The 26,392-nt window shown below is 47.5% G+C and overlaps 1 protein-coding gene across 17 annotated transcripts in view; it reads left to right on the forward strand.

The window, feature by feature from the left end:
* Positions 1–20,507, forward strand: part of PEAK1 (pseudopodium enriched atypical kinase 1) — a 294,322-nt gene extending 273,815 nt beyond the window's left edge. For 16 of the 17 annotated variants that reach the window (XM_044391996.3, XM_048221524.2, XM_026478587.4 and 13 more), the window contains one exon: positions 13,647–20,507. In XM_044391996.3, coding sequence (XP_044247931.1) covers positions 13,647–14,810 — 1,164 coding nt within the window. In that variant the 3' untranslated portion in view covers positions 14,811–20,507. The remainder of the gene's footprint in view (positions 1–13,646) is intronic. The other variant, XR_003311383.4, reaches the window with a different exon arrangement.
* Positions 20,508–26,392: the final 5,885 nt, after the last annotated feature.

Consider the following 26,392-nt stretch of genomic DNA (forward strand, 5'->3'; position numbering starts at 1 on the left):
CTCTAAGCTGTGTCCCTATGAAACTAGACAAATTATGAGCTTCCAAAATGCAGTGGTGGCCAAAGAAAATGAAAACACTAATTTGAAAAGATCTGTGAACCACTATGTATATTGCAGCATTATTTACAATAGCCAAGATATGGAAGCAGCCCAGGTGTCTATCAATAGATGAATGGATATACACACACATACACAAAGGAATATTACTCAGCCTAGGAAAGAATGAGATCTTGGCATTTGTAAAATATGGATGGACCTAGAGGGTATAATGCTAAGTGAAATAAGCCAGACAGAGAAAGACAAATATCATATGATTTCACTCATATATGGAATTTAAAATCAAAACAAATGAACAGATGATAAGAGAGACAAACAAACAAAAAAAAAAAACCCTCTTAAATACAGAGAATAAACTGGTGGTTGCCAGAGGGGAGCTTGATGGGGGGGATGGGTGAAATAGGTGAGGGGGATTAAGACTATATTTATAGTGATGTGCACTGAGTAATACATAGAATTGTTGAATCATTATATTGTACACCTGAAAATAATATAACACTATATTAATTTTACTCCAATTTAAAAAATGCAGTGGTGCAGTAGGATAGACAGTCCCATTCTAAAAGGGAGAAATCAGAAGAAAAGATGGGGTGAGTCCAAAACCTAGCAAGGCAAATTTCATTAGATATGGAGGCTGACGAATAATCCTCTTTGATTCAGCACTCTACACTCCAGGCCCACTGGGGTGGCAGCGTCACTCCCATGGCTCTGCTAAACACCCTGCTCCTTTGGCTCTCGGTGAAGGCCCAGCCCACACTGCCCTCTGTGACGCACCATCCACATGGCTCTCTGCTAGGGTAGCCTACCATTGAGGTACTGGTCATCCTGGCTTTCCAAATCTGGAGAGGCAGCCCTACCCTTTGAAACCCAGAAGGAAACAGCCTTGTCTCTTAGGTTTGTGATGGGAGTAATTAGCCCTGACCATCTCTGAAACACCTTCAGGGTCATTCTTCCCTTTCCTTAAAGAATAGTGTACTTTCACAACTGAATAGCTCTGTGGATCAGTCCTGTAGAATCCAAGAAGTCCAACAGCTTTCCTTCATTCCATCCTGCCCTCTCTGTCCCTTTAGCTCAAACTGGTAGTGTCTTTGCTGGGAGAATCCTCTTTCTATTTCTGGTTTCTCCTGAGATGACTGATTAAGTCCATGAGTCACACCCCTGATGTCTTTAGACAAATGGTTGTTCAACCATGCCTTTAGTATTCTTTTTAGAACTAGCTTTCTTGTTTGTTGCAGTATGGATAGGCTGAGAATCTTCCAGATCTTCAAGTCTTTTTTTTTTTTAAGATTTTATTTATTTATTTGACAGAGAGACAGACAGCCAGCTAGAGAGGGAACACAAGCAGGGGGAGTGGGAGAGGAAGAAGCAGGCTCTCAGTGGAGGAGCCTGATGCGGGGCTCGATCCCAGGACTCTGGGATCACGCCCTGAGCCGAAGGCAGACGCTTAACGCCTGAGCCACCCAGGCGCCCCCAGATCTTCAAGTCTTGGTTCCTCTTTGCTTAACAATTCCTTCTTCAATTTCTCTCTCCCCTTTTGCATTTATACTATAAGCAGTCAGGAGGAAACAAGCTGTTCCTTCACCACGTTGCTTAGGAATCTCCCTGACAAATATACAATTTCATTGCTCACAAGTTCTGCCTTCCACAAAATACTAGAACAGTTTAGCCAAGTTCTTTGTCATTAGTTTTTTATCATTTCTCCAGTTTCTAATAACATGTTCCTCATTTCTGTCTGATTCATCACTAGAATCACCCTTAACTTTCATATTTTGCAATAGTCTGTTCATGATTATCTAAGCTTTTTCTGTCACGGATCTCAAAACTCTTCCAGTTTCTACCCAGTTCCAAAGGTGCTTCTACATTTGTGGGTATCTGTCATAGTAGTACTCAACTTCTCAGCACCCAAATCTTAGTCAGCTCAGGCTGCCATAACAAAACACCATGGACTGACTGGATGGCTAGACGTCAGAAATGTCTTTTCTCTCAGTTCTGGAGACTGGAGAACTCTCCTCCTGGCTTGTAGACAGCTGCCTTCTCACTGTGTCTAATGGGGGGGGGGGGTGAGAGTGAGGGAAAGAGTGTAGCACATTCGGGGTTAGGGCTTCAACATACAAATGCAGGGAGGACACAGCTCAGTCTATAGCTTTATTCTGGTTTTCATTCAATATGAATAGCTTTAGTAGTTGTATTGGTCTTAAACTAAAAACCATCACAACACATAATAAAGAAGAGTTGATTTGGCATAAACTGACATGGGTCCAAATTCTGAATCAATCTCTGTGTATCCCCAAGTAAGTCATGTAACCTCTCTTGGTTTTCACATAAATAGATACTAACTGCTGAACCTACCTCATAAGATTGTTATAATGCACATGTGTTTATGTGGTGAAACTCCTTTCTAAACTATAAAGTACATATAAAATTATGCATTATTGTTCTTAACAATAATGGACAATTACTGCTCAACATTTTTTTAGATCACTCATTATTCTTCTTTAATATTAGGTACTGGTCTGAGTGTATTTCTTTTCTTTCTTTTAAGATTTTATTTATTTGACACACAGAGAGAGAGCACAAGCAGGGGGAGCAGCAGGCAGAGGGAGAGGGAGAAGCAGGCTCCCCACTGAGCAAGGAGCCTGAGGCAGGGCTTTATCCCAGGACCCTGGGATCATGACCTGAGCCAAAGGCAGACTCCCAACCGACTGAGCCACCCAGATGCCCCTGGTCTGAGTGTATTTAGATAGGTTCTGCATTTACATGGTTTCTTTCTCATTACTTCAAGGATATAAACGTTTTTCCTTAAAATTATGAGAGAAAGCTACTAAATGCTAGCATCCTCAAGAATTTTAGTAATGCCAAAAATTGGTAACAAACTGAGAGTCTGATACTAAGGAAAAATTTAATAAATGATAGTAATGTCCAATGGAATGTTTGTGGCCATTAAATAGTAATTATGAAGACCATATAAAATCATGGAAAACATTTTTCATAAAATATCACATGAAAATAGCAGAATACCAAATAGTATGATTGTAACTTTTTAAAAATTCACCTACAAAATGGTAATATGCAATTAATGCCTATGTTAGAGTAGTGATAATTATAGGTGATTTTGATTTTTTTTTAAAATAATGTCATACTATTTTTTCAATTAAAAAAAACAATGAATTGGAGATTTTAGCTCATTTGACACTGAGCTTCTTGAAGGTGGGTATCTTTAGTTGTTGATCCCTGTAGTTTCATCCTCTAGCACAAATTATAAATAGCTCCCATTTCATGCTACCTGGCCTTGCAAACACTGGTTCCTCTCTGGTCTGAGCTTCTGGGAAGAGACTGTCATGTACAGGTGACCTATTTCAGGATCACCTGAGGGGTCCTCATTAGAAGTGAGGCCTGGGAAACTGCACTGTTAGCAAGCACGCCGGGTGGTTCCTACACAGAATTTGAGGACTGTCGACATAGTGATTAAGAATTTGAGCTTTTAAGTCAGACAGACCTGGGTTTAAATTTGTACTTCAGCAACTTATTAGCTGTGTTAATTTGGTCCAGTTACATGCCTTTTCTAAGCCCAGTGCCCAGTATCTTTATCTGTAAAATGGAGAAAATACACCATTCTTCTTAAAGCCATTGTGAAAAATCACAGAGTCAATATGTCCATAGTGATGTATATAGTGCTCAGAGCATCATTTGCACAAAGAAAGCATTCAGTAAATGGTACCTATTTATTCCTCCACTCTCTTCTCATGTACCTAGAAAGCTCCTGTTTTCTTAAAGAATCCAGCTCTGTGAATTTTCTTCTCTGATGTTCTGAGAACATGTTGACAGCTCCTCTCTGAGTACCACTCTATACTTAGTGGATTTCTCTATCACTGCATTATCATGCTACAGTTGTATGATTATACAGCAGTACTGTTATACAATTAAAGTCACATGCCTCCCCTCCCCACTGTTGAGCTTCCCCATGGCAGGGACCAGAGTTATTAATGCTTATATCCTTGTTACAGTGTTAATCTAGTATATTTAGCATCAGATAGCAGTATATACTATCCAAAATAGTACCACGTACATAACAGGCATTCAGGAAATATTTCTTGATCTTTTGGCAAACATTTACTGTTTAAAAAATAGTGATATCCATGTGGACTTACAGAAATACATGTGAATAAGACAAAACCTCACCCTCAAGGTGCTTATATTCCAGTGGGGAAGACAAAGGCATAAATAACTCTTAAACCAGACAGATTATAATGAAGGTTCAGAGTGGTATGTAGAAATGTAAAGATGAATGACAACGAATGACAGAAGTCATTGTTAACACTATCTCGGGAACAAACACTTCACACTGTGGTGAATGCAGTGCATGGATAGAATATTGAAAAATTTGGCTATGGAAAGATTTGGGACCACATTTAGAGCTTTGAATGATGTGTTCAAGAAGTTAGACTTTAGTTCGTGTTTTATAAGAAATCACTAAGGATTTTTAAAGGGAGGGATAACGTTAAGATCAATGATTTTGGAAGAAAACTGTGGTGAAATGATTTTAGAGGAAAACTGTGATGGGAGAGTCCAGAAGGGAAGCCAGTCATGACACTGTTGCAGTAGTCCAGGTGAATAATAATGAGCCCCTGAACAGTGGGAAAGAAGGGGCAGGTGGTAAAAGAGCTGAAACAGGTGGTAGACCATGTCTGGTGAGAGGCTGGATATAGGATGAGAGACCACCCCAGGAGGATGGTGATGCCATTAACTGAAATATGAATCAGAACAGCCAGAAAGATGAACTCTCCGTTCAGCATGCCCATAGGATAGCCAATCCTAGAGAAACCCAGAGCCAGATAAAAATAGTACATTTGGTACTCAAAACGGAGATGAAGACTAGAAATATGGTTACCCAGTCTTCTCATAGACTTGATTTAGTTCAAACTGGGAATGTATGTGATTATAGTGGAGAGTCTGCACAATCAGAAAAAGGCCCACCCATCTAGTGACCCAAAGCAGGAACATTGGAAAAGAGGTAGCAGAGGGCGAGGACCCACAGATCAAAGAGTCCAGGACTGCAGAAAGCTTGAGCGGAGTAAGGAGAAGGCAGGAGTTCAATCTCTAGTAAACCTCAAGAAAATGCAATCTTGGTAATAATGGGAGCAGACACCAGATGCAGCCAGTTAGAGAATGTATGGACCAGTGAGGTTGTGGAGGCAGTGAGCACAGTCTACTTTTGTAAGTGTTTTGGTGAAGGAAAGGCCAGATTGATGCCCAGACAATATCTAACCTCCAACTTCTATTTCTGTCTCATTCTTGTCTCCTTTTATCCCCTCATCACCATTTGGGGAGCCACCACCCAGCAGATCAGACCTGTCTCTGTGGGCTGCATATTGGCTGGCCTCCAGCCCCTAACTTCCTGCTCTCTAAATAAAACTTAACACAAATTTAAAGCATGAACTTAAAACTTCCCTGTTCTAAATAAAATCTACCTTGCTTTTTCCTCCTTTCAAAGAATCTGGGTAGTCACTGACCAAACACGTAATCCCCAAAGTAGACTCAAGACAACTTTAGAAGGGCCAGCATTCATCATTCATCATCATGCACAGGAGGAAACTGCGGCCCGAGAAGAATAATTACTTTTGCAGAGGGTCACCAGCTTCATGGCAGGCTGCCTCTCGCTTCCTGCATGGAACCTGTCCTATCATCTCATACCTGAGTGGTGGACTGGCCCTGCCGTGTCTCAGTGTTGTCCCTGAATGGGCAAATGACAACATTTGCCTATAAGCAGAGTGGCCAGTTGGTAAAGTTATGGCTCAGTCTCAATGGAACATTCTTTATCACTGCTTTTATGAGATCATTTTATAATAAATGCTGCTATGTGAGACCACATAAGAAATTTGGATGAAATTACTGTGAGGAAGATGATAAAAAATCTCACATAAGCAAAAAGTATAAATTTCTGCCTTATTTTCCAAGAGTTCCAAATTTGGGGTAGTACGTATCTTCTCTTTGTGGAGTGCAGGTCTTTGTTCTCAAGGAAAGAGCTCGCAGAGCTAGGGGAAGATGTGCACTTCCCTGTTACAGCAGCGGGCTGTTTCCTTTCTTCCACCTATGCCAAGAATCTCGTAACAGGCTGGCAGTAAGTAGAGGTGGACTGCGGACACCACCATCTTTTATTGCATTTGACTCCAGAGTCTTTGTTTATCTCCTTTGGGTGGATGCTGAGAAAGCAAGGCACTAAATGAAAAAGCATTTACAGGAATAACTGATTGGTAAGAGTTTACAACTAGTTCAGACTATCGACACAGGCAATTAATTACTGGCTTAGTAATAAGGAAAAAACTATAGAGGGGAAACCACTTCCACTTTCATAATTCAGTACAAATATGTTCTAATATTGAAACTTCACAGAAAGCCATTGATCAGCAGCCCACTGCACGTAGTCCTAGCCATCATAGGTCAGGGTCCGCTTCATTTCAGGGCTGAATGCAGACAGACGTTCCTGAGAGCGTCAACTGGGAATTGTTTTAGGAAGGAAGGGGTTTCGGTACTCAGTAAATCTGGAATCAAAATGAATAGTCTAGTGGGAAAAGGAAGCCATGGCTCTCATGAATAAGGTGAGCAAACATAGTTGGGAATTATAAATTGGGATTCAAATTAATTGAACTCCTAATCTGTGCCTGAGATGGTTATTGAACTGTGCCATACCTCAGTTTCTCTAATGTGAACATCCTGGGCATCATTCTGTCAGCCCAAATTATTAGCTCAGAAACGCAAGTGATTTTCTTTTGTTCCACATGCTGAGTGGGAGCATGAAAAGATTTAATGGGTACAAACTACAAATAAAATAGTAAAATCTTGTACAGTTGCCTTTTTGAATTTCTCTCTAGACTCCAAAACGGGTTTCTTGGGCATGTGAACATTTTTGCAGCAATTCAAGCTATAAATTACCTGGCCTACCTGACAGAGCTCATAGAAGATTCCTGTAGCATGGAGTTCTGAGTACTTGGGGCCCAGATGGCATTTATATATTAAATACTTAATCCATTTTTAATATATTTATAACAGCATTGAGTGTGTGTGGGTCTTGGCTCTGTAGCATCAAGCAAAGCAATACGTCTTCTAGGTCGATCAAAGAATTGAGATCTAGGAGTGATTAGCCTGGTTGTTAGAGCAAGGTTGTACCAAATACTGGCTATCTGCTTCACACTTGCTCTCTCCCGTTTGCAGATGTGTTTTTGTGTAATGTGATAAAATGGCTCAGATGGTATGGTATATGTGATCTTCAGTGTTTCTCATTTTTGCCCCTCTACAATTCATTCCCTACAACATCCATCTCACTTAAGGTTCACTGAGGCACAGTAAAATGTGTAGTGTGAGATGGAAATGAGATTTCCTGCTGATAAAGTGGAAGTCGGCTGAAGGCGTACTAGGCCGACTGGGCCCATCAATGGAGAAATAAAAGCCAATGTGGAATATTTTTGAAGGGTCCTGTGTTTTGTAATTATTGTTTTCTTTAGGGAAAAGTAGAAGAAATTGAATGGAATGTTGAAGAACATTGTCATTTTGTGTAGGTTTGTGCAGTGCAAAACCACCAAGCCTTTAAGGGCAGCCTGGACTCAGCGGACAGCCTCCATTGTTCAAATTTTACTCATTTGCGTCGTCAGGTCATGAGTGTTCGTTACTCAGATTAGTCTGCCGTTGCCCCCTCCCCATCACCTTGCCAGCTTCCACCTGCTTCATAAAAGCTGATCCTATATTCTAGCTGCTCAGAGTAAATAACCCCGTGGCTACACCAGATCAGATGTCGCCTTTCTCAGTGTTTTGTACAGACCTGTTGAGAGCATGCACAGTATGCCTTGCTCTGTGGTAGGCCCTGCTGATGCCAATATCTGCTCTTAAGACAGACCCAAAAAATGCACTGTCTGTAATAACAGAGACGTATGCAGGAAACACAGAAAGGCCGTTTAGGGTATTCAGTGCTTTCTCTCTTTGACAGAACTGACACATGCTAATGGTTTTGAAAGAGTAAGTAGGAATCCCTCAGGCAGATGAGGGGTGAAGAGTTGCCCTGATCAGAGAGAACACCTGGCGGGTGGAAGCCAGGGGGCTGGCTGCTGGTAGTTCAATATGGCAAAAGTGAAGAAGATGTGAGAAATAAGACTGGAAAGGGAGGCCAGGCCAGGCCTTTCTCCTGTGAAGATAGTGGGAGCACTAGGTTTAAATATTAGGCAAGCGGTATCCAATTTTTTTGAAAGGTGGCTCTGGTGTTTGAGGGAAGTCACATGAGAGGCAGGGAGACCAGTTGCAAATCTTTTGTAGTACTCCATGCCGGTGATAATGGTAGCAATAGATGATGGAGACAAGAGGATAATTTGAAAGTTATTTGGGAACAGAATTGATTAAAATTGGTGATTGATTAGATGTAGGGAGTGAAGATGGAGGAGAAATCCAGAGTGAATTTGATTTCTTAGACCGATGTTGGGACAGATAACGGCTCCATTCACCAAGAAGAGGGAGTACTAGGAGACCGGGGGTTTCGGTGGGAAGAAGAGTTTGGGTTTGGTAATGTTGAGTTTAAGGGTCTGTGGGGTAGGACATACGAGGGAGGGGGGAATCAAGTAGGCCATTGAGGAGATGAGTCTAAAGCTCTGAGGCAAGTCTGGGTTACAAATGTGGAAGTCAATAACGTATCAAGATGGTCGAAGCCATGAGCTTGCTGAAGGGAGTGTGTCCATGAGAAAAGAGGACAGAGAACAGACTTCCCCCCACAAACACTAGCATTTCAAGGAGCCTTTGGGAGAAAGAGTCAAATAAAGGAAAATGGATAATATCACTCTGTTCGACAGCTGATGTATTCCCCAGCCACTTCCCTAACGTGGTGCCAGATATCCACCTTTTCCCCCTGCCTCCCTACTGTGTTGCCTTCAGCTGAATATCTGTTCCACTCCCCAGTGTTGAAAGGACAGCAAGATGTATGGACATCCTCTTTACGGGTTCCAGGCAGGCATTGTGCGCATTCTGAAAGGGTCCACAGTATCAGACTCGTAGTCTTCTTCCCAGCTGCTTTTAATGGGAATTTACAGTCAAAGCTCCCCACACTCTGCTTTTTAAAAGTTCACTGTCTCGGTTGAGATTATTATTATTATAAACATAAATGCTTTATAATGGCAGATTTGACTCAAAGGTATGCAGAGCAGTTGCCATGAGCAACACAGAAAATGAGCCCCTGTATTGAAGGGAATGTTTGGAATTAAACTTTTAAGGCTGTGTGTGAAGAACGATTACCAGGCTGTTTCCCCACTAAGATCAGGTTGTGTAAGTGTTGTGTGGTTTGACCTGGGTCTGAGAAGGCCTCAGGAGAAGGCCTCTGGCTCTGGAAGCATTTTTTTTTTCCATTTTCCAACCGGTGATTGATCGGTGGCTAAGGGGTTCCCCAACCCACTATATTTGGGGCTCTGGCTGGATCACTTAAGTATTTTTCACAGGTGGAAAGTGCTAAGAAGCCATCAGATGCTTGTTTGAATGCTCACGTGCTGCCAATGAATAGTTTCCCTTTTTCTTCTCTGTCCTCACTCATCCTTTCGGATGAGACAACTCCGTTTCCTCGCAGGCCCCTGTTTTTGTGGCAGTGTTTTATGCATGTTGGTGGGTGTGCAACGACCCCTGGCGGGCTGTCCCTTGAGATGGGCTTCTGGCTTCCTCTGGAGAAGTAGCTCGGGAGGGGTGCCGTCTGAGCGGCCAAGCAGGCCTGGGTCGCCGCGCGCGCATCTCTTCCTGTTTGTGCTCTTCACAGAAAGCGCTCCTGTCGCATGAATTCGGTATTGCGACCTTCACAGAACCAGTAACTTGTCCAGAAAGAGGACCTAGGGCATACTGTAGGACGTTAACCTTCCCCGGCCTGGTTTTGTTCTTTCGCCGCAGCTGCCCCGGAAAGGACTCCTGGATGGCGATATTATGGCGCCCTCTAGTGTCACCGTCGTTCAGGCTCTGGCCGAGCTTTCCTTCCCATTCCGGAAGTGCAGACAGGACGAATCTGCCAAAATTGGTGGCAGGTTAAATCGGTTATTCCACACGTAGTTAAAACAGTATGAGATGATTTTTCTCCCATTAAAAAAGAGAATCTTACACGAAGATATGGGACCATTCCAGCTCCTGTTTTGTTCCTATTTCAAAATTTGGGGAAGCTTAGAAGTCCTGTGGAAATCATTCTTAGGGAGTGGCATCTCTTTGGAAATTCCTGCAGTCCACACCAGCTATCCTTTTAGGGAAGAAATGTAAATTCCTTTCAAGAAAGATAAATGAAAATGGGAAGCCAAGAAGAAGTCACTTTGCTTCCTGGTAGAGAAAATATCGGGTAAGGGAAGGAGGTCAAAACAACAACCAGCAGGAGGAATCCTGTCCATTTGTTCTGGAAAGAGCGGCTTGTTTTCTGAAATAACTTTTGGACTAGAAATTCATCATCTGAAGTTAGGTCATTTTGAGTTTCTTTTTTTAAACTGAAGGAGTCAAGTTATTAATATTTGAAAAATTGCTACCGTGTGGTACATAGAATCATATAATACTCCTACCTAAATTAACATCATCACAAGCTCCATAATAGAGATTTATGAGATACTCATCATACAAGAAATTCTATTTTGGAAATCTCCATAGGTCTGTAATTTGATTATAACTATTTTCATGGTTGTGAACCAATTAGAAGCCCTAATATTTTGTTTCCCTCTTTCCAGACTTTTCTCTTTTCCCTTTACCCTTTAAACTAGAGTGACCCATTATTCTTCAGCCTGTCTCTATATTGTAAGATGAGGAGATAAGGAAGTGCCACCCGCTCGGGCTGGCTAGCCAGGCAGCCCATTTTCCTTCAGAGCATCCAGAGTGGTCGAACAATTTATCATTTCTCCTTTGTAAATCACTTTGAACCTTTATCTCAAGTTGATCTGTGAAACTAAACATAAATTCTTGTTGTAGTGTCCATGTTCTTGTCTGCTCACACAGCTCTGGGGAATCTTATGAAAGTGTGTGTGTCTGTGTGTGGGCGGATACCACCCGAATAACACGATGCAAGGAGAAGTCACGATTAGAATACCTTCTCTTCTTCTAACGCCACACCACAGAGTGGCAAGTTTTTTTCAGTACGACTCAGCATAGTAGAAACTACAGAGTGGTCAGACACTTCTCTCTCTCTTTCAGCCTTAGATTGGGCCTGTCAGGGACCAGAACATACTGACAGTCTGACTTGTGGCCTGAGAGGGTGTTGGACTTTAGCTCTTCCTCTCCGGCTGCCTCCACCAAACCCATGGTCAGAGAGCCTCACTGCTGGGGCGGGTGGCTCTCAGGACTCAAAAAGAAGATGCATTTTTCTGTTTTGCTTTCTCTGTTTGAAAACACATGAAGATTCTATAATATTACATCACTTGTAACATTTGCAGGTTGTTCATTGTCTTAGTCATTTGCAATGTTACGTTTGTGTAGCTTTGAGATCGACTTTACAGAGTTGCTCTCATTTAATCCTCACAAGTGCCCGGAGTAGTAGGTTTCAGGATTTTTTTTCTGTTATCTCCCTTTTTAGGGAGACTGAGACCCAGAGAAATTAGCTGAGATGCCCAGGGTTATACAGTCATTGGCAGGACTAAATCCCAAACCTGCCAAGTCTTTGGTGAGTGTCCTTTCTATAAACTGACTGCTAGAGTTTAACCACAGTCTCATTCAACTCAACTCAGTGGTATTTGATTGACTTTTCAAAGACTGAGGACTTGAGACCTTTGAACTTTCATTCCAGCCAGTGATGGGATATTGAGCAAATTATTAAAATTGGAAATGGGTTTAATGGTGCCATGTCCTAGATCCAACTCCTATGCAACTAAAAGATGGCTAGTATAGGAGTTTTCAATACCTGCTGACACATAAATATGAAATGTTGCCAGCAGTACAGTATAGAAAGAACTCACGTTGTGATTGATGAGCATATAGGAGTATATATTATACCGTGTGTACAGAGACTTTGAGAGCTTTCCAAAGATCATATTTTCCGAAAGATATATGTTTGAACTTGAACTCAGCCTGGGGTTATCTCTGTTTCAAGACCAGAAGTTGGTTAAAGAAGAAATGCTTAGTGTGCCCTCAAATTGATGAAGTAGGTCGTGTAATATTTGAAGAGAGAAGGAGAGAGAGAGAGATTTCTCTGGTATTGATTACTGGTGTCGAGACTCTAAGTGTAATAAATATGCATAAATACAGTAAATGAGAGAAGATGTTCCTCTCCCCCAGATACTCCTTTACCTTTGGTCTGGTTTGGGGGGGAGTTTTTTCTTTTTGTTTTTTTCTTTTCTTCTTTTCTTTTTCATTATGAGAGGTGTACTCTTGAGTCCCCATCACCTAGTTCATATTTTTCTTAATATCTGTTTGAATGAAAATCAGAGTGTGCTCTTTTTCAGAACTGGGAGACTCATCAGCACCCTCCCAAGAAAATGTACATTTAAAAAAAATAAAAGTAGCTAGAAAATCCTTTTTAAAATTTGTTTCTTTTCTGTATTACTGAAGCAAACAGGCAGTGTGAACACTTCCAGGTGCCTGTTGCTGGGAGGCCTGGATCCCTGTGAAGTCCAGCAGCATATCCCAGCCGAGGGTAGAGAATGTGCTCCTCTGTTACAGACTCGTGCAGGAGCTGCCTGGCCGGGCTGTTGGAAGTCCTCCACGGTCAGCTTCTCCACGTCCTATCATGAGCATAATCCATTTAGGGGTGATTTTATTTACTTTTTGCTTTTTTACTTTTTCTAACCCTGGATGACTAGAAATACAGTAGTTGTTTTGGTATGTAGAACTCCTGGCTAATGTTTGTGATCAAAAAACTCTTGCATGATCCATAACCACTTAATAAAATTCTTTTTGGAAGGCCTTGCTGCCTAAATATTGGCCTTTACAAGAGGCCTGTTAAGAGAAAGCATGAAACTCAGAGTCCTGCCGTTGAAATGTTGGTTGTGCTCTGATGAGGTCAGACCACTGATTCTTTCAAACCTTTGTCTCTACCTTGCCAGTCAACCGTGCATGCCTGAGTAGTGACAGTGACATTCATTGAAAATTAGGAAAACCCACACTTTACCTGGCCAATATTATGTTACTCTCCTGACCGGTGATAAAATAAGGTGTCCTGGCCCCCTTTATAGAGCTGCTGTGTAAGTCTGGGCTGTGAGCCTCTACAGAAAGTAGGTAAAAATTATTCTTGGTTCTGTTTTCTAGATGATGTACAAGGTATGGTAGAAAAAGCAAGCTGCAGTGTTAGGCTTGGGTTTGCAAGCTGGTAGCTCTGGGCTTTTTTTTTTTTTTTTTTTCTTTTTTTTTTTTTAATGAATCTGCAGCCTACTTTGAAGGGTTGGTGTAAGGACTAGAGATAATATACATAAAGTGCTCAGGAGGTAGATAGCCTTAAGAAACGGCTCCTGCCATTGCTACTGTTGCTCGGCACAGGACTAGCGAGACCCTTTCTGAAGACTTCACTACAGCACGGTTTGTCCCCCACCACTCACCTTCCAGTTAATCTTCCTTTACGCATCTAGGCCTGGTTACGCAAGTGTGCATTTTGCATTGTGTTATTTGCGTTCTTCTTCCAGATCTGTAAGAGCAAAGCTGAAGAGTCTCAGCAGTATTATCACAGCTTGGCGGTCCGGCAGAGTCTGGCTGTCCATTTTAACATCCAGCAGGACTGTGGTCACTTCCTTGCTGAAGTCCCGAATCGTCTGCTTCCCTGGGAGGATCCCGATGCCCCCGAAGAGGAAGAGGATGAAGTGGAAGAGGCTGAAGAAGAGGCTGAAGAAGAAGCTGATGGGAGAAGCCCGGAGCCCTGCTCTGAAGCAGAGTCATCCCAGAAAGCAAGCCAGGGGGCCATGAGCAGGAAGCAGAGAAGCCACGTTGTGGTCATCACCAGAGAGGTTCCCTGTCTCACCGTGGCTGATTTTGTGCGAGACTCTCTGGCCCAGCACGGGAAGAGCCCGGACTTGTACGAGAGGCAAGTGTGTCTGCTGCTCTTACAGCTGTGCTCCGGCCTGGAGCACCTCAAACCCTACCGTGTCACTCACTGCGATCTTCGTCTGGAGAACCTGCTGCTTGTCCACTACCAGCCGGGGGGAGCCAGCCAGGGCCTGGGGCCTGCAGAGTCCAGCCCCACCTCCTCTTGTCCCACGAGGCTCATAGTAAGCAACTTCTCTCAGGCCAAGCAGAAGAGCCATCTGGTGGACCCCGAGATCCTCCGCGACCAGTCCCGCCTTGCCCCAGAGATCATAACAGCCACCCAGTATAAGAAGTGTGATGAGTTCCAGACAGGCATCCTCATCTACGAGATGCTGCACCTGCCCAACCCCTTCGATGAGAACCCAGAGCTGAAGGAGAAAGAGTACACTCGAGCAGACCTGCCTCGCATCCCACTCCGCTCCGCCTATTCCCGGGGCCTGCAGCAGCTGGCCAGCTGCCTCCTCAATCCCAACCCTTCCGAGCGGATCCTCATTTCAGACGCCAAAGGCATCCTCCAGTGTCTGCTCTGGGGCCCCCGGGAAGACCTCTTCCAGACTCTGGCCGTCTCTCCCGGCCCAGCGCAGAGGAGCGCCCTGCTCCAGAACTGGCTCGACATCAGGCGAACACTGCTCATGATCAAGTTTGCCGAGAAGTCCCTGGACAGGGAGGGGGGGGTCAGCCTGGAGGACTGGCTGTGTGCCCAGTATTTGGCTTTTGCCACTCCGGACTCCCTCGGCTGTATCGTGAAAGCCCTGCAACACCGCTAGTCTGTCCTGGTTGCTGCTGTTCTTCATTTCCTCTTCAAGTCATCTGTGCACGCCCCCTTCCCAGTGCTCCCACAGAATTCAAGGAAAGAAGAGAGGCCAACCTTCCATCCCTGTCCGGGAAACATGAGGCCCTCCTGAAGGCTTATCCACGGCTCCACACCAAGCACGAAGCTGGGTCTGTCTTCACTGTACGGTCGTGCAGTTGGCTTCCATTGGAACTAACACCTTTCACCCTAATTGTCCCCAAATGCAGGTAGAAAATGAAAATGTCCATCCCGGAAGGGACAGCTCTTTTGGTATGAACTCAGTGAGCTGTGTCCAGCTCCTCCGTAATTCTGAATATCACCTGTCTTTTTAACACCAAGTATTTATTCTCACTAGCAATAGACAGATTTGACCTGTCCTTACCATCATCCACTAAAGCTCTCACAACAGATTTTTTTTTCTTTGAAGTATCAATCACTGACTCTCTTACCAGGCAGAACTGCCATCCTTAGCATCGGGCCAGTTTTGTGTCTGGGGACTCTATCCTTTGTTCCCGCAGATGGTCAAACGACAAGGAGAGGTTGCATCCCCTGGGTCATGGACGCATTTTCACTTGTCCTGGGTAAGTGGGTGCACTCCATGGGGGGTGGCCCTACTGGTCTGCCCTCTGCTGCCACTGCCTGATTCTCCTTCACCTTGACTCTGTCCACTTGCCAATGAAGTTTGGGTTTATCAGCCACTTACGGCGCCTTACAGAACTGACCCAAGGTGGTGTCCCAGTGCCTCCGCAGGGTGATCTGATAAAGAGCTGGCAGGACACCAGGAGATGATTTCCCACACATGCAGTTCCCTAGGGGCCCCCCCGGGGGATCGACGAAAGTGCTGTCTTTGATTACTGTCAGAGCTGTCCGTGTGGACGGCCAGGGCTGGCGGAGCCCAGATCCCAGTGTTCCCCTGAGCGGTAATCGGCCAGCTTCCTCCTCCCAGTAGCCGTGTTAACTAGCCTCCCAAATGCTGTAGACGTCAGCCGTGCACGAAACGGCTGTCAGTTGAGCTCTAAGATCTGCTCGGAGGGCACGGCGCGCTGGCTGTGAGGGCGGCCGGAGGCCAGGGAGGGGAGAAGGCCACCGATGAGGCTGCCGGCCTCCTCCTCAGGACGCTGGCCTCTGCGGGAGAGGCTGCCTGCCGGCGGCACGGGCACATCACACCACAGGACTCCCTGCGGTGGCTCCGGAGGACGGCTGGCGGGGATTTTGATTGCTGAGGTGGGTGCCTGCGAGCCGTGCACTGCACATGGGGTCCGTGCCCCTCTCCTATGAATACATGTGCAATTTTTGTATGTATTTTTTAGCTGTATATTACAGTGTTTGTGTTGCAATTTCACCTGAAGCAAGTTCTACAGAAATCCTCCCTTTCCTCCCTTGGCACATACGGATTTGCGCTAAGACATGAGTGTTCCTTCCAGGTGGTGGGGGTGGGAGGTGACATGTGTGTGCTTGTGTTATTCAAAACTGTGAGTATCTGTTTACTTCAACCTTGAAATCCCAAGAGTCACTCGGTGTGAGTGTGCGTGCACGTGGGTGTGCGCGTGCATGCTGGGAGTGGAGGCCGGGCCTCTGAGGGGACCAGCCCGGGGCAGGGCTGAGAGGTGCGTTCTCTGCATCTGGCCTGCGAGGGGGCCCCGGGTCCCCTCGTCGGCCGGCGCAGAGCTTCTGAAAGCCGAGACTGATTGTGCAGTATTACTTAGAGAGCACAGTAGTGGCCTTGTGGACATTTCTAAACTTTTAACATTTTTAACAGCCTTTTTCATATGATTCACCTACATCAAAGAGGATCAAGAAAGGAGAAGAATGTATTTTATTGTGATCTTCTTTGTGTTTTTTCGTTGTTTTGTTGTTGTTGTTTGTGTTTAGGAATATGGGCCATGGGAGGCTCCAAGTGGAGGCTGTCCCCGTCCTCCTGGCCAGCAGTACTGGACTCCCAAGGAAAAGAGCGCATTGGCCCACAAAGAGCCTCGCCTCCCCTGGCCGGAGTGCAGGGCTCTGCCCCTGGGAATGGCTGCAGAGCAGGCACGCCGCTGCAGGCCAGCAGTCCGCTCCGTCTCCATGTCCTGTGGCAGGGCCGCGCCTCGCCTAGCAACCTGGTGTTTAGTTCACCTTAGCATAGCCCATGTGCACATAAGTCCTTGCCTCGTTATACACTGAAGTAGCAGCACACAGACCACTGAGCGTGTCAGCCAGCACATTCCCTTCGCAGTCCCCCCGCCCTCCCCCAGAAGGTTCGCAGATTGAGACACTCTCTCAATGTCATGCTCGTGGTGCCTTGCCCATGTAAATTTGAATGTTGACTATTTAATGAGGTTTCATATTTAATGAAGAATGTTTCTGGTCCCTCTGTTTGTTCTCTAGGTATCTTTTTTCTTTTCTTTTCTTTTCTTTTTCTGTTTGACTTGGCTTCAGCCTTCTTTGTGTTAGCTCTGTAGTATTCTAGGCATGGACACTCGCCACTACCGTTATCTTAGAGCACTGGTAACTGAGCACCTCCTTCGCACCAGAGTTGTTTAGTACTGTTTTTATATTCAGATTTTTTAAGGGCAAAAGACGAGTGCCACTAATCAGAGAAGGGCCTCAGGCTTCCCAGAGACAGGTGGCTAGATTGATTTTTCTCTGAGTGATGGCTGAGGAATGTGAGGCAGAGAGGGCTTAAAAGGGTGTTACAGGTTAGAGCAGAGCAGACAAAATAACTGTATCTCTAGACAAGAAGTACTACTATATCAGGTGGTCCTCGGAATATTTTTCCAGAATAGTGAAATTCAGTCAAGCTAATATTATTGCAAATATTTCTTTTTACAGTCCCATTCTAATTATAGTAGGAACTTTGAATTCATTCATCAACTGGAAAGAAACCCTACCTTCAGACACAGACGGATATATATATATATATGTGTATATATATATATATAATATATATATATATATATATTTGAGTTTTGCATTATGACTAGGATAGCACTTTAAGTTTTCTCAAGTGACATCAAGTTACTATCTTCAATATTATCTGGAAATGTTTTCACTTCCGTTGAAGTCTGTACTACAGATTCTTCCATTTATCGAGAGTTTGAACAACTAAGCCACCTTTGGAACTTTACCTTAACCCACATGAGCAGGAACAATCTCTCTGACACATCTCGGTGCTAGAGAAACAGGGAGATGGGTGGAGTAACCAAGACCAAGCCTGAATGTACATACAGCAGAGTGCCTTGTTAGAGCGGCAGGCTGGTCTCGGAAGGAAGAGAACCCGATGTCCACAGACAGCACTAGGATACGAGTCTTCCACCTGCCAGCCTGAGGGAGAGCCCATTCGGTAAACGTACACTGACGTGATGCTCAGAAGCTAATTCACGAAGCGTAAGTGCAGGACGGGAGGAAGAGCCGTCGAACCTATGGAGTCCACAGCAGAACCTTGAGTGAATCGTGAACGAGGCCTACCGAGCCCTAGAGTACGTGAGAATTGGAGGCCAAGAGGACGGCAGTGGGTTTCAAGGTGCGCCCTCTGGGGATGAACTGGGTGAGATGTAGAGGGGGCACAAGCTCCCACACCACTGACGTTGGGGGGCTAAAAGTAAAACGTGCTGGTGAGGCTGGGTAGCCTTTCATCGTCAGATTAAGTGGGGGCCAGTATTACTTCCAGACTCAGAAGAAGTTTGTTAACATGCAAAACTCATAAGCCAGGAGATCTAAACAGTATTTCTGGGAGGAAAACTGTATTTTAAAGTTTCTAGTACTGCAGATGAGAGACCTTTGGGACCTACTGAATAGTAAGGCATGGAAGGATTGCACTCAGCTTCCCAAATTTGAATTAAAAACACTTCAATGCTAGGAAGTAACCTGATTTGGTTTTGCTGGTAACCTGCAAATATAATATTTTTCCCTAGATTATACTGGCAGTCATCTGAAAAACACACAGACTAGTCCCAGAAATCAGGATGTACTCAGGATACTGCACTGTAATTCCAAGTGATTCTAGCTGTATGAATAAAGTATAGACATGCTCGAAGGTGAGGGAGAGAGGGACGTGGCTTCCCCAGGCCAACTCTGACATGTTTTTTACTTCCCTCACTAGTTGATAAGGATCAGAAATTCTGGTCCAGCCTAATGAGTGAACAGGATGGCTGCCCACGAAACCGGCTTATCAGTTTTACCTCGTTGAAGCTCATAGAGTGCCGTGCCGAGACCAAGCCAAGCGCCGCTCTTGCTCAGCTGTGCACCGAAGGCCAGCCGTCCGTGCTTCTGGCAGCGCCGAAAGTAGGGATTCCGTGGACCAAAAAAGATGCCGTAAGGGAAGCCAGGGGAGCTACAGTGCGAGATCCTAGATAGAGATGATACCAAAGAAATCCAGCCTTTGTGTCCCGATGCTTCCCAGGTGAGGAGGCTGAGTTCCAGCAGATGCCGTAGGAGAGCTCACGTACATTCCTTGTCGAGGGATCTGGCTGATAAAATAATCCATCGTCCAAAAAAAAGCACCTGTTTTTTTTAAACAAGTCCATTTTGTCTATTAGGAAAAGAAAAAGAAGATGAAGGTGATGATGAGAGGCGTGGGCCCCAGGATCTGAGAAGGGACCAGTCCCTCTCCCCATGACGCGACTGTGGCTATTGCCCCGACTTCAGCTTGGGAACATCACAGCCGTGTGATTCTGAAAGCTGGGCAGTTTTTTCTAAGAGATGGGGTAGTGCCAGTAGGTTTGTTTAAAGAACTCCTGGGAGATTTCTTAACAAATTCTAATCGTTTTTATAAAGCTTCCTACAGAGGTGGTTACCACTCGTCACCATCATTTAATATCTCTAAGTGCCCCGGATGCACAAGGTGCTAGACAGCTGTTAACCATCCCCTCTCTGCAGCTGTTTGAAATTAGAGTAGGTTTTGCGTCAGCCCCTGCTAGAAGCTTCCCCACCTAAGTGGGCTGCGGGGGCCTGCATTCCCGCCATCCCGTCCCACGCTTCCCCCCCCAGAGAGCCTCTGGGCTTATTCCAGCTTCTCACCTTTACCCACCGCACTCACCCCCATGCTTTTTTTTTTTTTAATTAAGAAAGTTTCAGGGAATCAAAAGAGGTCGGAAATTTTTTAACCTAGCAGAAGTATAGAGTCATATATTTTGCTACGACTATTATTGTATTATGGAAAATCCACTTTGCCCGTATAGTGTGTGGAAAGTACGTGTGTGTCTGCACTCGTGATAATTTGAATGTTGAACAGCCCTATGGCTTCAGGGTAGCATTTTTGAAGGATAAACCACACTGCTTCAGGAAACTTGCTCCAAGTACCACTTGGTTATCCCTTCCCTTACCAGTTTTTTAAAGAGTTACGTGTGAACACACTGGGTTGGGATTTTCTGTTGATCTGCAGGGCGTTTTGGCATGAGATCAGGGCAGAAGCAAGATGTCATCCTTCTCAGTATTTGAATCATGGCAGTCCTCATTCCAGTCTCTCCTTAGTTCCCCAGGGCTCTGCCCACACTCTATATTTGAAAATCTTGTTTCTCTTGCTCTATCCTGGAGCTTCAACCCTTTACATATTTTAGAGTTGTGTAACTCTACCGGTGTAAGGTCCCCTCTGTCACCAGGTGGTGCCGCCCTTTGGTTTGCTGTGGTACTTTGCTGTGTTCTCTGTGGCATCATGTTACTGTGTAAATAAATTTGTTTTAACATACACTAACAACGAGACGAGCGCTTGTTTCTTCAGCGACTCTCCCATGTTGACGTGCTGGGGAGGGTTTGGTTGCAGACGCGGTTGGTTTTGCCGGCCAGGGTTCATGCCCTCTTGGATCTTCATTCCCAACTGACCTGGATGGTATTTCCTGTTCATTCCCTCCCGGACCTGAGAAAACAGCCCAGAAGACTAAGCGCAGGCCTTCCGCTTTGCCTAGCTGCTCCCTGAGGGCTGCCGGTCCGCGGTGTGACAGTGCCCCCTGGTGGCCAGTCTCCATACAGCCTTCCTGGGCTGGGACTGCACGGTTGAGGGACTTGGTTACCCGGCGCGGGTCACCCTCTCAGTGAAGACCTCAGAGCTGCGCAGACAGTATGAGCAGAGGCAGGGCCTTGTACGGCACTGAGCGTCATCTGCTACAGAATTCACATACCTTTTGCCTGCTCCTTAAAATACACACTCACAGGGTTCTCACGAAGGCAGACAAGCTACTACGCTGACGCTTAAGCAGAGAGGCCACCTGGCTTAGGCGGGGAGAGGCAGCAGTTGGCAGTGGTAGCGACAGCTGCCGTGTTATTAAGAGTAGAATGGATGGAAATGCAAACATGTAGATTCTAAATTGAGACCAGATCTTAGAGTTCCAAGCCCTGTACGGAAGACATTGTCTCTAGCCCGGTGTTTCTGCTCCTCTCCACTAGCGATCACTCTGGAATTTGCAGCTTTAAGGCATATTGCAATACAGTGGTTGCCAGACTCGAGTTTTGTGTTGTCAAAGAGGCAAACCCACACTGGCATGGGCCTCAGAGGTCCCCCCGTGTTGTCTGGGCCCAGGAGGAAGGGTTACAATAAACCCAGGAGACAGCCCGCAGGGACGTAGGGCTTCCTGCGGCAGCTCGCAGCCTGCTTGCTGGGGAGGACCCGGAGGAACTGCCTTCCTAACTGTGAGCACAGCACGCTGGCTTCTGGGGGCGGGGGGGGGGGGGGAGCCAAAGAAGGAGGCAGCGGCCATGGAGCCGGCAAATGTGAGGCTGTCTCACTGGCATGAGTGGCTGACCCGGGCCTCAAAGGATACCGGCCTAGATGGCGGGGTCAGATCAGGGTTGCTCTAGCCAGACTCCAGGGGAGGCAGAGCAAGCCTTGAGAAAACTGGTGGTTCTGTTCTTCCGGTGGGGTCAGTCTACCCAGCATGGGATCCAGTCCTGGGAATTCCACCTGGGTCCTCAGCAAGACCAGCCTTCTCTTTGATTCTGGGCTGTCCAGACATTTGGATAGAGCCTTTGGTTTCCATATGCCTGCAGACTGCTTTCAACTCAGACCCAGAGAATCTGGATCTTTCCCACCTGGAAAGATCTGGTGTAAGTTACTCTCCGGGTGCCTGGGGCTGTGAGTGTGCACCCTCCGCTCCAGGAGCTCTTCGCCTGCTCTCCAGGGCCCACCAAATTACTCTTCCTTATAAGTGAGCCTGTGCTCTGCAAGGGAGGGAACATCATTACTGCCTTAGGAGCCAAGAACTGCAGTTGGCGGATCACACATTGCCATTAAGAGCAGCTCTAAGCAATTATAGCTGGAACTTAAAAATTGGATTTTACACGGTGGGGCCAGGAGACAGTCGGATGCCAAGACCCAGTTCGCCCAAATTTGCAGACCTCTGAATGGAAACAGGCTGCCTGGGCACAATCCCTGACTTCCTGGAGATCCCAGGTAAGTGTCTTGAAGGTACCTGGAAGCAACCAGAAGGCTGAGTGGTGCTGGTCACCAGTCTCGGCTGGAGAACCAGAGCGGGGCTTGGGAAGAGTGCGGGACTGCTGGGGAAGCTGCAGGGGTGGGAGGGGGGACCAGGGGCCCCGGAGCGGAGGAGCCCTGCATGTCTGTCGAGAGGGCAGAGCTCGCAGCTCTCTGTGGCTCTGTCACCACCACCCTCCACTCACCAGCCCACGCTGGAGCCGGAGTCCCAGAAACAAGGGACTGAACGTCAAGACGGAGTGAAAACCTCCATGCCCACAGCTCATCTTCCACTCTCCCTCACCCCAAGCACCCTGCCTCCCTGCGCCACACTCTTCCGGAGACCCAGGGGCGCGTCTGAAGCCACCCCACTGCCACGGCCTTCCCAGCCCGGGCCCCACCGCTGCCCTCTGATGCTGGGAAGAGAACCCCACCTCGAGTGTCAGCCTTTGCGGGCCTCCCTCCCGGGCACCTGGGCTCTGAGCTGCTCAGCTTTCCCCCTCAGCTCTTCTCTCTCCTGAGCCCCCTGCCCCTGGGCCTGCCCCAGCAGAGCCAGGCAGCTGGCCTTCCCCAAGCTGCCCCATGCAGCCCGCCTGGGGGCAGTTCCAGGGAGCCCTCGGCTCCAGCTGGGTGAGACGTTAGCACTAACAGCGGGTCAGAGGAGCTGCGGTCCCTCATCATCCTCACTTCCACCCCACGAGATGGCTCCATTCTGCCCATTTTCCACTCAGCTCATCAAAGCCAGGATTTCAAACCAGATCTGTGCACCTTACAGCCAGGTGCTCTTTCCTCCACCCCACTCCTGCCACCGAAGTGTGGCCGGGACACTGGGGCCAGTGGGTCGGGAGCGCTCGGGCCAGAGCTTCCTGGGGTGGGTGGAGAGCCTTCCTTCTTTAAGTACCATGTGCTGGGGCCCCAGTGGCGGGCAAAGCCAGCAGGAGCTCTGCCCCAATCCTGACAGGCTGAGAGGACAGAGAGGGTGCCAGCTGGAAGGGGAGCAAGGGGCAAAGGCGACTGCTCGCTACTGTGTGCCTGGGGAACAGTTTGGAGGAATGAGGCCAGGTTCTGGAATGAATCATCTTCCTTAGAAACCAGAGGCCCATCTGCTGGGCCAGCTGTTTATCCTACAGACAACGCAAGGACCTCTGGAGGCCTGCTTTGGGCCCCAGGGGTGCCATACAGCCTTCCAGGTGCTAGAGCCCTGACGCCAGGCAGGCCAGGCAGGCCACCAGTGTCCCTCTCAGTACCACCCGGGGCTAGCCACGACCACTGCCTGCCTCCAGGAAGCCAGAAGCCTGGCTTGAAGGGATCTTGAGTACGTTTCCTAACCTCTGTGAACTCCACTCATTTATAGACTGGGGCCCCATCCGCCATCCCCATCCAGAACAGGTAGCTGGGAGGGTGGGTCAGTGGGGTAACATTTGTGCCAATGTTTTAGCCTGACTTGTTAAAAAGCAGGGCACAGCTGAGGCATTCAGAAGGAAGCTGGGGAAGGGAGAAAAGTGTTTTGAGGGGTCAGACAAAACGGATCATTTCCTGAGAAGGGCCTTGAAGGGATGCTGTTTGAGGGATGAGGCCCTGCTGGCCCCATCTCCAGCATCTGCACTCCTGATTTTGCCCAATCTCTTGACCTTCAGTCAACTTCGGGCCAATTCATCCTACCCTGCAGAATGGGCGAGGCCCCAGCCTAAGCGCCTGGAAGGGGGCCCCTCCTCAAAATGCCTGTGTCCCCGTGGGACAAGCTCATCAGGGATCTCTCTGAATGAGGTGTCTGGGAGCCTGCTGGAGGGCAAGGTCACCAGGCATCAGGACAGGAGCGAGGCTGAATGCACTAGAAAACTGCAGCAGTGCCTTCCAGGGTGAAGGAGGCTGGCGTCCCCAGAAAGCCAGCCCACGGTGCTTCCCATGCATCAGCTTAATTTTATATTCACAGCAATCCTGTGAGGTAGGTTCTAGAATTATCCCCATTTTACCAATGAGAAAACAAGACTTTTTATTTGCCCCAATCCCTAGTGAGGGACTAGGATTGTCCTCAGGGAGTCTGCCTCCTCCTCCCCACTCCCCGGAGCCCGTGGCCTTCCTCCCTCACCCTCCTGCTGCCGCCCGGGCGCCCAACAACAGATCCCAGGTCCCACCACCCAGTGGCTCTCCCTGCTGTCCAGACCCCACCAGGCCGGCCTCCTTGCTGCCCTGTCAGACATGCTTTGGGGTTTTTCCCTACCTGCATTGTTCCTGTCCTCCTCCCTGTTCTGCAGGGCCCCATCCAGCCAAGAGGCTTTTGGGATGACTCCAATCGGACACGTTCCCTCAGCCATCTGAAATCTCCAACTTGCTCCTGGGGTTGGGCTCCTCCCTTCCTGGAAGCACCTGGGGGAGGCCTTGACTTCAATGGCTCCACCTGCTCCCCTCCTCCAGCTCCTCTGACTCTGACTCAGACTAGGAGGAGGGGAGGACAGAACTGCTGCTGGGCTTCTGCGCACAGGCCCTGGGCCGGCCTTCCCACATGTTTGTTTGTTTGTTTTTAAAAGATTTTATTTATTTATTTATTTATTTGACAGACAGCCAGCGAGAGAGGGAACACAAGCAGGGGGAGTGGGAGAGGAAGAAGCAGGCTCCCAGCGGAGGAGCCTGATGTGGGGCTCCATCCCAGGACCCTGGGATCACGCCCTGAGCCAAAGGCAGACGTTCAACGACTGCGCCACCCAGGCGCCCGGGGGCTTCCCCACATTCAATCCTCACGACGGCCGCCGAGCCGATGCAACAGAAGAGGACACTGAGACTCGGCGTAGGTAAGGAACGCGCCCGAGGCTGCACAGCCGGTAAGCGGCAGGGCTGACCCAAGCCTAGCCTGGCCCACTGGGAAGCCGGTCTTCTCCCCAGCACCTCACCAGTCTGTTCTTGCGTCAGTGGGTGGTTCTGGGTCGTGCAGACACGCCATCCCACCGACCCAGACTGGGGCAGCCAGAGAAGGCTTCCTGACGGAGGAGGTGGGGAAGGGGGCGAGTCCAGAGGGGCCCGCCAGGCCGAGCAGCCAGCCCCCCGGCTCCTTCTGCGGGCCCGCTGGCCGGGAGCGGGCATCGGCCGAGAGGGAGGCACTGGCCACCTTCCGGAGCCTCCTGCGCAAGAGGCCTCAGAGCCGACTTGCCACCCCCCACCCCCTGCACAGGCGAGGAGGGGTGAGACTGTCAAGCTAGCAGCCCCCGGCTACAACCCCCTTCCCCCGCCCCGCCGAGGGGGCGCAGTGGGCGGGCCTCTGGGCTGCTCCGGAAACCGAAAACACAGCTGAGGGACCACCCCCTGAAAGCCACTTTGGGGCCCTTCTCTGCCTTTCTTTCTTTGAGGAGGAGGGAGGGCTTCGTACTCCGCCTTCCATTCCTCCACGACCCCCATTTCGACCCTGTCGTCGTAATCAGGATTGTGAAACGCTCGGTCCCCGGCCCCGCGCTCGCGCAGACACACACGTACCCCCACGACAGGCGCCGTCCTCCGTCCGCGGCTTCTCTCGCTTAACCCGAGGGCTGACCCCAACGGACGCGATGGTCGGAGCACTTCCTAAACGGGAGCTTCTGTCTGTAAAGAGGACAGTACTGCATAACATACACATATGCAAATGCATTATTCTTATTACTTAGACTTCTCCGGGCGACCGGTCGTACTGGTGGGGATGGCTAAACAATGAAATGAGAGACTACAAACTCTCCTGAGAGCCACAGAGGAGATGATCGCGACATGAGCCATTAGCTTGGTTAGAAAGGCCGTGTCGTCTCCCAAAACACTTCAATGAAATTTAAATGAAAAATCTCAGTGGTTTGCAGTTGTAGTTGTTGTTTTTTCTTTACCTTTACAATATTTCTCAGAATCACTTGGAAGAATGAATGGGTGAAAGAAATCAGGAAACTGTTAAAATCGAGAGGCTGTTTAAACATACGAGAAAGCTATGGTCAATAAAACAGTGTAATGTAGGCATAAGAAAAAATAGGTCCACAAATGGGTACCTAAAAATGAAACTTAGTATGTATAAGAATGTAACAGAGGAGAAGTAAGACCTCACTGCATGGAAAGGAAAGAAGGTCTTATCCAATAAAATGTTTTGGTACAATTGGTTAGCTCTTTGGAAAATAATTAGTCTGTACTCTATAAACCAAACTAAACCCAAACAGATCAAACAAAGA

Source organism: Ursus arctos, unplaced genomic scaffold, assembly GCF_023065955.2.
Source record: "Ursus arctos isolate Adak ecotype North America unplaced genomic scaffold, UrsArc2.0 scaffold_28, whole genome shotgun sequence".
In the NCBI taxonomy this organism is placed as follows: Eukaryota; Metazoa; Chordata; class Mammalia; order Carnivora; family Ursidae; genus Ursus; species Ursus arctos.